The 11686-nt window shown below is 33.9% G+C and overlaps 3 protein-coding genes across 5 annotated transcripts; 2 read left to right on the top strand and 1 right to left on the bottom strand.

Moving 5' to 3' along the window:
- Positions 1 to 971: 971 nt before the first annotated feature.
- Positions 972 to 1726, bottom strand: LOC105141185 (uncharacterized). The gene has a single exon (XM_011048330.1). The coding sequence runs from the start codon at positions 1447 to 1449 to the stop codon at positions 997 to 999; it is 453 nt and encodes a 150-aa protein (XP_011046632.1). The 5' UTR covers positions 1450 to 1726; the 3' UTR covers positions 972 to 996.
- A 3307-nt stretch (positions 1727 to 5033) lies between these two features.
- LOC105141186 (probable polyamine transporter At1g31830) lies at positions 5034 to 7589 on the top strand. 3 transcript variants are annotated; one of them, XM_011048332.1, is made up of 2 exons: positions 5034 to 5354; positions 6064 to 7589. In XM_011048332.1, the coding sequence occupies exon 2, from the start codon at positions 6103 to 6105 to the stop codon at positions 7489 to 7491; it is 1389 nt and encodes a 462-aa protein (XP_011046634.1). In that variant the 5' UTR covers positions 5034 to 5354; positions 6064 to 6102; the 3' UTR covers positions 7492 to 7589. The 3 variants fall into 3 exon arrangements, with proteins under 3 accessions (XP_011046634.1, XP_011046633.1, XP_011046635.1); XM_011048331.1 differs by having other exon boundaries at positions 5035 to 5394; XM_011048333.1 differs by lacking the exon at positions 5034 to 5354 and adding an exon at positions 5560 to 5925.
- Positions 7590 to 7772: 183 nt separating this feature from the next.
- LOC105141188 (serine/threonine protein phosphatase 2A 59 kDa regulatory subunit B' eta isoform-like) lies at positions 7773 to 10974 on the top strand. Its single transcript, XM_011048334.1, has 2 exons — positions 7773 to 10040; positions 10553 to 10974. The coding sequence occupies exons 1-2, from the start codon at positions 8991 to 8993 to the stop codon at positions 10904 to 10906; spliced, it is 1404 nt and encodes a 467-aa protein (XP_011046636.1). The 5' UTR covers positions 7773 to 8990; the 3' UTR covers positions 10907 to 10974.
- Positions 10975 to 11686: the final 712 nt, after the last annotated feature.

Here is an 11686-nt window from a genome sequence, read left to right on the forward strand (position 1 = left end):
ATTAATTACATGCAACATTAAGTTAATGGATTAAGCCAAAATAAAAAATCAACTCTTAACGATGAAGAACGCAAAAGGTGGATTCGTGACCAGCGTGATTAAGGATGTAATAATGGTTATTTTTAAAAAATATATTAAAATAATTATTTTTTATTTTTAAAAATTATTTTTTACATTAATATATAAAACGGTATAAATTTTTTTTAATAAAACACAATTTAAAATGCAATTCCAAACGACTGGAGACAAATTTTACACGGTCAGCAGGCTCGTGTAGCCAAGAGAAAGTGGATTGCTTGATTTTGCTGTATCTAAACAGCTAGAACATGTGATAACACCAACCTTTGCCTACCAGAAATTCCAAGATAAGTTATAGTGACGAATAGAACAGCCTCTTGATCACAGCTTGATTCCCGCTAATTAAACACCATAGCTGATAGTTAATTCATCTTGATTATGCATTGTGTAATTAGAGTCTCCTTTTTTTCTCACTTATGACTAGTTTTTTAGACGAAGAACAGATGAAGCTACTACACATGACAGGAGAGGATCAAAAGAAAAACAACATTAAAAATAAAATAAAAGTGCTAATCTCAAAATATTGTCTGAAATAAATTATTAGTGAACAATTGGGAAGATAGGAGAGATCAACTTGGCAACAACCACTAATTGATAGCGAACGCAATTAATTTTATAGCCTTGAAATTAAAAAGAAAGTTGACCGAAAGAAGAGCCATAAATTAAAAGAAAATAAGAACAAGAACAAATTGCTCTCATTGCTCTCCATGAATTAAATATCCAAAAGCACTGAATATTTCTTCCTTTTTTACTATAGTATCGCTCTTTTCCTGGACACTAGAGAAGGGAAAAACCAAAAATAATAATTAAAAAGAAGAGAGAGAGAGAGAGAATCGGTATATTTACAAATTGTGCCACTATCCACCCGTCAAACCAAAAATCCCAAAAACACCCCTTGCCTGGAGTCAAACCTCCTCTCTAATCTCGTCTCAAATAATCGTCTTCGTCATCATCGTCACTAATCTCCTCTCTCCTCCCAAAAAACTTAACCATCAGGGGCTTCAGAACGATGTCGTCGAACCACCCAATGCACCCACATTGATCTTTCAATCTCTGAAACAACCCTCTATTGCCAACATCAGGAGTTGACATGGGCTGTAAGTAAGCCCTAGCTGCATGCTTCACCAATGGATTCCTGATGGATATCTCTTTCCAGCTACTTGACCTTTGTGTTGGTGACAGGAGGCATGGTGGTGGTGGTGATGAAGGTAACAAGTCCCTCAAACTTGTGTAGGTTAAAGGCTGTATCTGTATCATCTCTATATCAGGATCTTTTGAGTCGTAGCCGTTTGGCAAGAGAAAACTAGCACTGGAACTCAATTCAAGATTTTTTTCCCTGCTATTTATTGATGGTGTGTTTGTTTTTTCCATATTGGAGAGAGAGGATTATCCTAGGAAGGTTTAATTAATTTTTTTTTTTTTTGATGGGGTAATGAATCTTGAAGGTATTCTTTTAAAATACAAATACTAATCAAGCAAGGAAGGTGCTTATGTATGCAAGGGTTTTTAATATTTGTGATGGGTTTTGAGGGTTTTGGTTTTTTTACTTCCCTGTTTGTGTTGGAGAGGGAGACGGACACTGGCCATGGTGGAAAAGAGAATTCAGTTAATGGTCTTTATAGGAGCGCTTGAGTTTAAGAAAGATATCAGGAGTGGCTAATTAGAAAATTATTATTCTAGTTCAACTCGATTTCATATTTTATTTAATTTAAGTAGAAATATGGTTTTTAATAATCAATATTACCTGGAGATTAGCTTAGATGGATTCTACCATTATTAATATTTACTGATTATGCGTGAATAATAATGTACTGCTGTAATTTACTTAAGCAAACTCGTGTGATTAACTTCTTTAACTTGTGCAATTACTCACACCCTTTTCAATTGCCATAGAATAATTCACTAATTAGCTAGGTGGATTTCTTTTTTAGATTTCTTTTCTAATTAAAATTGTGAGTGGATCTTACATAGATATGTGTGTACGTGTGTGCCCACGCACATAAGGTATATCAAATTAGTTTACAAATAACAAACTAAGTTTTTACTTCGTGAATGTTGTTGGGTAATTTTTTAAATTATTTTTTATTTAAAAAGATATTAAATTAATATTTTTTATTTTTTAAATTAGTGTATCAAAATAATTTAAAAACATTAAAAAAATATTAATTTGAAGTAAAAAATTAAAAAAATTAAATTTTTTTAAAAATATTTTTAAAATACAAAAATAAACATAATAGCTAAAAAAAAATTTATAACTGAAAACCACTAAATGTTAAACTTATTTTTGAAAAGTGCAGCAACTTGGAGTAAAATTAGCAAAATTCATGGTTAATTCACTATTGTGATAGCACAATAACGAGAAAGGAAGGCTCTCATTCGAGAAAGACGATGAAGCTATGGCATCAAAGCAAGCTAGCAAGGAGATGAAATGTTGAGGTGAATGGATTGGAATCCAAATAAGCAGAGAAAAGATAGGAATTCTTGTCGTCATCCAATGCATGTAATTTTATCATGAAAATATACAACATAAACTCGTCCAAAAAGTTAGCCCATAAACTCAACGAAATTGTTTTTACAGGGTAAATTGGAGTCTTTGAGTAGCATCTACAGCATCTAAGTATAATTGTGTTTGTTTTTTAAAGTATTTTTTATTTAAAAAAATATATTAATAATATTTTTTTATTTTAAAAAAATATTTTTAAGATAATATAAATCATATCTTCAATCTTTCCTAACAGTTTAAGCTTTTAAATTGAAATAATTCATTAACATGATATCAGAAACTTGATAACTAAACGATCTCAAGTTTAAATCTTATCATTTATATTTATTTAATAAAAATTAAATATAAAGTAATGTGGTCCTTAAGGGGATATGTTAGAAAATAATATAAATTATACCTTAAATTTCATCTAATAGCTTAAACTTTTAGGTTAAGATGATTCCTTAACCATCAACACATCAAAATAATTTTAAAAATTTAAAAATATATTAATTTTAAAAAATTAAAATATTTTAAGAAAACTTTTACAACAGTGTCAATCATGTTCCTTAGTTGGAAAAAAAACTAAATAATATCTGGCCCAAGATGTTATTGGGCTTTTAATGAAGAAATTGGAGGCCATGGTCTGAGAAATAAGGCCAAGAGCCCATGACCGAGAACCAAAAGGCCTGCGTGTAAATAATATTTGTGTCCCCACCATTCTCCATATAAAATTCATTGTTCCCTTTTCATCTTCATTTTCCTCTCGATGAGTGCTTTCTCTTCCCTCGGCTATGGATGGTTTGGTTTTATATTTAAAAAAATAAAAAATCATCGAGAGAAATGCAAGCGATTGATATTCATATATCGGAATAAATAAATCTTAGCTCCGAGAATTAATGAGCTCGTAGAAAAAAAATAAAAAAAAAATAAAAATGTCACTCGCAGGCCGAGAGCGCTTTGTCCTGCTTAATTTTCTGGCGGCGCCTCCTTTTTCTTTTCTTTTCTTTTTTTTGTCTTAGATCTCCTCTTTTTTCTCGTTGGATGGATCGGATATTTCGTGACCGTACTCTTTTCACTTTTTCTTTATTAACATCATTCCACCGTTTATCTTCCATCCAACTTGACACCTAATCCACTAATTCTTTTCAAGTATATTCTAGATAATTCTCCGCCCTATTCCATGACAGGACCAGAAAAACTTACATGTGAAGAAATAATGTCCGGATAAAAAAATACAACTTAATTTATTAGCCTAGGTTAATTCTTTGAATATATAACTCGGTTGAAAAACTCTATTAAATTTAATAATTTTATTTTTTAATAATTTTTATTTAGTTATATAATAAAATATAAATACTTATAAAATTAAGTAATAATTCAATATTAGGATGTTTTTATAGAACTATGATAACCTCAAAAAATATAAATTATTTTTATTTAATAATATAATAAAAAATAGATGGTTGTAAAATTAAACATTAATTCAATATGGATATGTTTTTTTAAGATTATGATAAATCTATATAAAAAAATAAATCATGAAGTCTCATTTATAATAATTATGTTTTTTATCATTATTTTTTATTTAATAATATGATAAAAAATATATACAATCATAAAATTGAGTATCAATTTAATGCTAAGATCTTTTTCAAGATCATGATGATTTTATATAAAAAAAACTAGAATAAATAATAAAATATATTTTTTAATAAATTTAATATTAAAATATAAAAAACAAAAAAAAAACTAGAAAACAATAATACATGAGGAGAAGAAAAATGAGAGGAGTATGACAATGCTTGTCCTCATCAATTGATTCTTGTTAATGAAAAGGATGGCACTAATTTAAAAATTTAAAGATAATTTTTAAAAATATATAAAAATCTTAAATTGAAATAAATAATTTATAATTTTTAAGTTAAAAATCATTATATTTCTAATAAATTGTTAAATCAATCATTCAAGATTTATAATCATTTTATAGCACAATTAAAACTAATAATATAAACTAATTATGATATATATATATATATATTAATCAAACATTAGTCTTAAATTTATTATTTTACAACTATAGAAAAACCTTTTGAAATCAAAGGAAATTTGAGAGTGTGATGGTAATTACTTCTTAAAATACTTTTCATTTCAAAATATATATACAAGTAATATTTTTTTATTTTAAAAAATTTATTTTTAATATTATCACATTAAAATAATTAAAAAACATTAAAAATGTATTAATTTAAAAAAAACTAAATTTGAATTCTTTAGAAAAACTTTTAAAATATAGGGTTAAATACTGTCTAAATAAGTGACAGACAGGCACATGTCAATCAACGGAAGAAAACAGAAAGGATGAGCATATTAAGAAAAATTCTTAACCCGAATGATCACGAAAAAATTATTGAAGGGTTGCATTTAAAAATGTCAAGGGAGGTACCAACTATATATATATAATTTTAATCTCTATTTCGCCTAACCTGAGTGTCGTTTTGATGTTCATCCTCGTCAGGAAGCAGTAAACTCAAGATCAATAAGGAAACAAAATCTTGCGTCGGTAGTAGCATCCACCACCTGTGTGTGTCTGAATCTGGGAAAGGACGCGTGGTGGGCCAACTCATCAGTGACATAAATAGCATAATGACACATATCTAAAGCCTGTTAAATATTGAGCACCTTAGCGTCTCCTATCTTCTACGTTTCAACGTGATTCACATGTTCTCAAAAGAAATTATTTTTATCTAGCCATCTGTTTGGGTTTTTTCCTGATTAATGTGAAAAAACGGAGGTAGGTTCTCAATCTCTAAGCTCCTTAATCCAAAATAGAGGTAAAGTTTTCACCTTTATTTTCAATTTGTTACTTTTGATTCTTTCGCATCTGGGTATTGATTTTATCATGGTAGTGTTCCTTTTAATCCAGTGGTCTTGTTTTTTAGTGTTTGGGTTTAATGGCTGTAGACTATAATGACCCTTTTTGTTTGTAATCTTTGTGTTTCGTGTGGAATTGTTTGAGATATTGATAAATCTAGTTTGAAACAAGAGTCTCAAGTTCTACTCAAGTGATTGAAACTGCTTGCAAGAAAACTGAGCTTGCCATTGTAAAAGACAGTCTCGGGGAGGAATTTTGCATCGCCATCTTGTTCATTCAGGAGTACTTTTGTGAGCATGGAAAGTTTTTTTTATCCTCTCTGTTGGAGATTCGAGAAGGGAAATGATAGAGGGGACTAGGCAGTTTGAGTCGGATTCAAGTTATTTGTGCTGATTTCTCGTATCTCTTCAGTTATGCAGAGCTTAGTAAAAGAATAGCAGTTTAAAAAGAACGTTTTGATCTATAAATGTGATACCATTTCTTGATTTAGGTCGGAAAAAGTATTCTTTTTGGAATAATAGGTCATATGCTTCCATATTTTATGGTTTATCTCTATTTCTCGTTGCTTTGTGACCTGTAATGTTGTTTTTATTCTGTAAAACATCTTTGCAATTTGATTTTTTTGCAGAATCATAGAGATTCGTTGACTAACCAAAATTCCGTTGCTATGGGGGAGCCGAACAATGCTGGGTACGTAGCTTTAGGGGAAGCATCCTTCCCAACATTAGATAAGTTCCAGAAGGTTTCAGTCATACCTCTTGTTTTTCTTATATTTTATGAAGTTTCTGGGGGACCATTTGGAGTTGAAGACAGTGTCCAGGCAGCTGGACCTCTTTTAGCTCTTCTTGGTTTTTTGCTTTTTCCACTTATATGGAGCATTCCAGAAGCCTTGATAACTGCAGAAATGGGTACCATGTTCCCAGAGAATGGTGGATATGTAGTTTGGGTTTCATCAGCGCTGGGTCCTTATTGGGGGTTTCAGCAAGGTTGGATGAAATGGCTAAGTGGTGTTATTGATAATGCACTATACCCGGTTTTGTTTCTGGATTATCTGAAATCGGCAATCCCGGCATTGGAGGGTGGTATCCCTAGGATAGTAGCAGTGCTGGCTCTGACTGCGGCTCTAACTTACATGAACTACAGGGGTTTAAGCATAGTGGGGTGGGTTGCTATACTGTTAGGGGTGTTTTCTCTGCTTCCTTTTGTGCTCATGGGACTAGTTGCAATCCCCAAACTGGAGCCATCAAGGTGGTTTGTGGTGGATTTCAGCAATGTGGACTGGGGTTTGTACTTAAACACACTGTTCTGGAACCTCAACTACTGGGACTCAATCAGTACTCTTGCAGGAGAGGTCGAAAACCCGAATAAAACTCTTCCAAAAGCTCTTTTTTATGCTCTTATATTGGTTGTTTCTGCATACTTTTTTCCTCTTTTAATTGGTACTGGAGCAGTACCACTTGATCAGGAAATGTGGTCTGATGGGTATTTTTCAGAAGTTGCTAAAATTTTAGGTGGTGTCTGGTTGAGATCTTGGATCCAAGGGGCTTCTGCCTTTTCAAACATGGGCATGTTTGTGGCAGAGATGAGCAGTGACTCTTTCCAGCTTCTAGGGATGGCTGAGCGTGGGATGCTTCCCGAGATCTTTAGCAAGAGGTCTCGTTATGGAACCCCTCTTACTGGGATTTTATTCTCTGCATCTGGAGTGATTTTGCTATCATGGTTGAGCTTCCAAGAGATTGTTGCTGCAGAAAACTTCTTGTACTGTTTTGGAATGATTATGGAATTTATAGCATTTGTGAAATTAAGGATGGACTATCCAGCGGCACCAAGGCCTTATAAGATACCTGTTGGAACAGTTGGAGCAATTTTGATCTGCATTCCTCCTACCTTGTTAATTTTAGTGGTATTGACACTTGCTTCTCTCAAAGTCATGGCTATCAGCAGCGTTGCTTTGATTATAGGGCTTATCATGAAGCCTTGTCTTGATTATGCAGAGAAGAAAAGGTGGTTCAGGTTTTCTAAAAATTCTGACCTTTCATCCATCCATTCTGTGTAATGAACCATGAATGCTTGTTACAATTTTGATTTTCCCCTTCCTCTTTTTTTCCCTGTTCATCTGAAATGTGAATGCAATGCTAGCATTCTTTATCCGCTCAAATTCTAGTGTTTGACCTTACTTATCAAAGACTTGAATGATTATTGTTATGGATATAGGACCAAGTGAACTAGAGGTGCAAATGGCATGTTGTGGTTGTAGTTTCTTGAACACGAGAATCAGTACAAGAATTCCATGACATGCAAAAATTGCATTAGTCAAATAAGCACATAAAAATTTGAAGTGCTGCAGACCAAGAGATGCGATGCTAATTGTGTGAGCCCAAGTGTCATCACATGCAGCATTTATCATTACTTCATCAGATTGTTTTATAGATTTATTTTCACTTCATTAAATGTTTGATTGCACAACTCATGTCAAAGGCAAATTGATGGTTCTCTGAATTGTTTGTTTCTTATACTATACATTTAGGGATTATGGTACTTGGTATGATCTGTTATTTTATTGTCATTTTGGGATTAATTTCTTATTTGGCACGTGTCTTTCCCTGATCCAAAATTAACTTACTTACAAACCTTTGTCATGGGATAAAATTACTTAATATTGTTTCTTCAGTTAATCTCTTATAAAAGCTTCAAATTTTAGTTTCTTGCTTCTGTAATTCCTTGTACTTTGGTGTTTTTTTCTTTCTTTTTTCTTTTTCTGTATTTGCATATGGCAAGGGTAAGAAAAGCACAATGCATAAGTTAGAGCATGACCATCATTCTGGTTGGCTTCGGAAATTGAATATTCCAAGATTTAGTGGAGGCCCTGGTTGTGTAGTTCATAATTTCACCCTATAAAGTGTTTGAAATTTTTAATTTTTTTGCACTTTTATCATATTGGAACCTTGGAAGGTGCTGGCTAAGATAGCAAATGAGCTTGTTCCTTGCATTATCATCCATTGGAGAAAGATTTACTTTTGGTAGGTGAAAGCAAAAAATCATGAAAAAAATCACCAAGGACCTGGCCCCAGAGCGCAAAATGCAGAGACGGACGGGTTGGTCAGGCACATGTTTGATGCATTGGATTACATTTACTGAAAGCATTCTCGTCTTGCTTGTACATCCATGTGAACTGCAACAAGCTGTCTGTTTCTCCAGCTTACAGTAACCAAGGAAACCCACCACATGGCAAATCATCCAAATGAGTAGCTAGAGCAACGAAAGACTCCTTGATGCAGATAATGCCACTTTACCCGTCACATTTGTCCCTTGTGGGTGGGGAAATTTTCTAAACTCTTGTCATCGGATATTACAACTTTTCTTGTCTATAAAACATCGCTGTATTTTTTGGCATTTCTTGTTTGACCTAACAGGCAATAAAGATTGGATTGGAAGAGATACGAGAGCCTTCTCTCTTTCTTTCAGCATTTTCAGGGAAAAAAAAGTTAATCGAGCTCTTTTATGTCCTAATCTGTGGTAGAAATAATAAGTAAAGAAGAGCATAAGACGGGAGAAATGGGTATTCTCAGAAACTCCCAAAAGCCTCCCGGAAAAAATTCTACCTCCCTTCAGCTCCGCTTTGATGTGGAGCCCGACAATAGCAATGGGTCTGAGATTTTCAGTCCCAAAAGTGGCAAGCAGTCTGCCTTCGAATCTGAATACGGAGAAATCTTGTCTATCATATCTGACTGTCGCTCTATTTTTACTTTCACTGATCCTTTGGAGTCACCCTCGAAGCGGGATCTTAAGCGATTAAAGCTTTTCCAGCTCCTTTCTTTCGTGAAAAAACCCATAAAGCCACTACCTGAAGAAATTACACGCCCAGTTGTGTCCATGCTATCGGCCAACCTTTTCAGGCCTCTCCCTCCATCTGCCAAACAAGCCGTCATCTGCGAATTACCTGAGTATGAAGACCTTGTTTCCACTCTCTCGCCTGCTTGGCCACACCTGCAAGTTGCTTATGATATTCTGCTTCGACTAGTCCTCAATACTGATCCCAAAATTCTCCGTTGTTATGTTGATGAACCTTTTCTCGTCAACCTTCTGTCCCTCTTTCAGTCTGAAAACCCGAGAGAACGCGAAAGTCTGAAGAACGTTTACCACCGGATATATTCCAGGTTCACTTTTTACAGGGCATTCATGAGGAAATCGATGAACCATGTCTTCTTGCATTATGTTTTCGAGACAGAGAAGCATTCTGGGATCGGTGAGCTGCTTGAAATATGGGGAAGCATCATCAATGGTTTTGCTGTCCCACTAAAAGAGGAGCACAAGCTGTTCTTGATGAGAGTGCTTATCCCTTTGCACAAGGGCAAGGGGATGCAACTCTACCACAGGCAACTGGCGTATTGTATTAATCAATTTGTGCAGAAGGAACCAATGCTTGGTGGGGTGGTTGTCAGAGGGATCTTAAAGTATTGGCCTGCTACAAATTGTCAGAAAGAGGTTGTACTCATTGGTGAATTGGAGGAATTGGTAGAGAATATCGATCCCGGTCACTATAGAAAGTTAGCTTTGCCTATATGTGCCCAAATTTCAAGATGCATGAATAGTTTAAACTCACAGGTAAGCTAATGATCCAGCATCATATGGATGCTTCGATAGTTTCTAGGCCAGCTTGGATTTGGGATTTCAATCTGTCCTTTCATACGTTTTCTCATCATTCATAATGGAGAATGATTCAGCACTCTGAAAATTCTTTTTGTGTTTTGGATTCATGAAACAGTAAATAATTCTCTGATGGTTCCTGAAGGCTCCTTTTCCTCCTAACAACGATCCTGCTACTGCCACAAGATAAATTATTATGCTCATGAAAACCCCCATTCTGTTTCATGATGTTTAAGATAAGTTGTTAGTTTTTGCTTTCTGGGATTGTGCCCAACTGGATCGAGTTAGAAAGTAAACACAATCCGGGGTCTTGAGTTTTACGAGCATCTGCTTTAATACTATCTTAAGAAAAGCTTTCCTTCGTAGGCCTTCTTTCATTTTATGTCCCTCCCTTTTCCTTTATGAATGTCGTTAATAACTTTCATCCTATTTCCTAATGATCTCAATGCCCTAAATAACTTGAAACTCAGGTCGCGGAGCGTGCACTATACGTGTGGAACAACGAGCAATTTGTGAAGATGGCATCATCAATGATGGAAGAGGTGTTTCCTGTGGTTGTAGAGAGCGTGGAAAAGAACCTGAAATGGCACTGGAGCGGGAGTGTTAAACAACTGACAGAAAATGTGAAGACAATGATAGAAGAAACGGATCCAAATTTATATGACAGTTGCCTGGAAGAAATGGCCCACAAAGAGTACTTAGCTGGCCTGGAAGATATCAAAAGGAAAGAAAAATGGGAGAGATTAGAATTGGCAGCAGCCAAAAATCATCAGTTCTTTCCAGCCACAACAGTGTCTACGTCTCTCACGTTATTGAGCAAATAAGCTGACTCCTTGTATTCAGAAATGTTCTATACTTCACAGAAAGTTACTAAACAACAAGTACCTGCTGATTTTCCATTACGAGTCTAGCAGGCCATATGTGCTAGGCTGCTAGCTAGCTAAACTACGACCCTTTAAGATGGTTCGTTCTTTCGGTCACCAGCCATAAAGGAACACCAAATCTTCCATGATTCGACATTGACTTGGTGGTTAAGAAGATAAGTGAAAGCGAGAGATAATCATGTGATGTTGTGAATATATATATAAAGGTGATCAGTGTAATTATAATCAATTAGAGCCACGTTAGGATCGAATGTTATGCTTGGATGTGGCTTTGATTTAATAAAACTTTCTTTCAAACCTAACATTAGGCTTAAGCATGGCTTCCACAATGCTGTATCATGGAAGCCATGCTTAGAACTTGAGCAAACCATAGTTTTAACTTAATGGCCAATCACACTGCAATACCTTAGAACTTGGAAATTAGGGTTTAGGTTCTTCTTTTTTTTCTTTTTTTTTTACATCACGATTTGTTTTAAAAAATCATCCTTTGCGCAACTAAAAATCCTAAAATTATCATTTCAATATATTTAATAATTTTAGGTAAAACTTTTAGATATTTACCAATTTAAATTAGAGTGTTTAAATGAATTAACCAAGTCACTGATTAATCATATCCAAATGAAATTTAATTAGATTGGTTCTAAAAAAATTTTAAAAACTAAAATAATATTATTTTAAATAAAATAATTTATTTAGATTAATCAGGTCATCCAGGAGTTA

Source organism: Populus euphratica, unplaced genomic scaffold (assembly GCF_000495115.2).
Source record: "Populus euphratica unplaced genomic scaffold, PopEup_1.0 scaffold115.1, whole genome shotgun sequence".
In the NCBI taxonomy this organism is placed as follows: domain Eukaryota; kingdom Viridiplantae; phylum Streptophyta; class Magnoliopsida; order Malpighiales; family Salicaceae; genus Populus; species Populus euphratica.

What these genes read in the sequence shown, in the direction of transcription:
- LOC105141188 (XM_011048334.1), top strand. Translation starts at nt 8,991, where the DNA reads ATGGGTATTCTCAGAAACTCCCAAAAGCCTCCCGGAAAAAATTCTACC. An exon ending in TGAATAGTTTAAACTCACAG is followed by an intron (nt 10,041 to 10,552) that starts GTAAGCTAATGA and finishes CTTGAAACTCAG; the next exon opens with GTCGCGGAGCGTGCACTATA.
- LOC105141185 (XM_011048330.1), bottom strand. Translation starts at nt 1,449, where the DNA reads ATGGAAAAAACAAACACACCATCAATAAATAGCAGGGAAAAAAATCTT.
- LOC105141186 (XM_011048332.1), top strand. Translation starts at nt 6,103, where the DNA reads ATGGGGGAGCCGAACAATGCTGGGTACGTAGCTTTAGGGGAAGCATCC.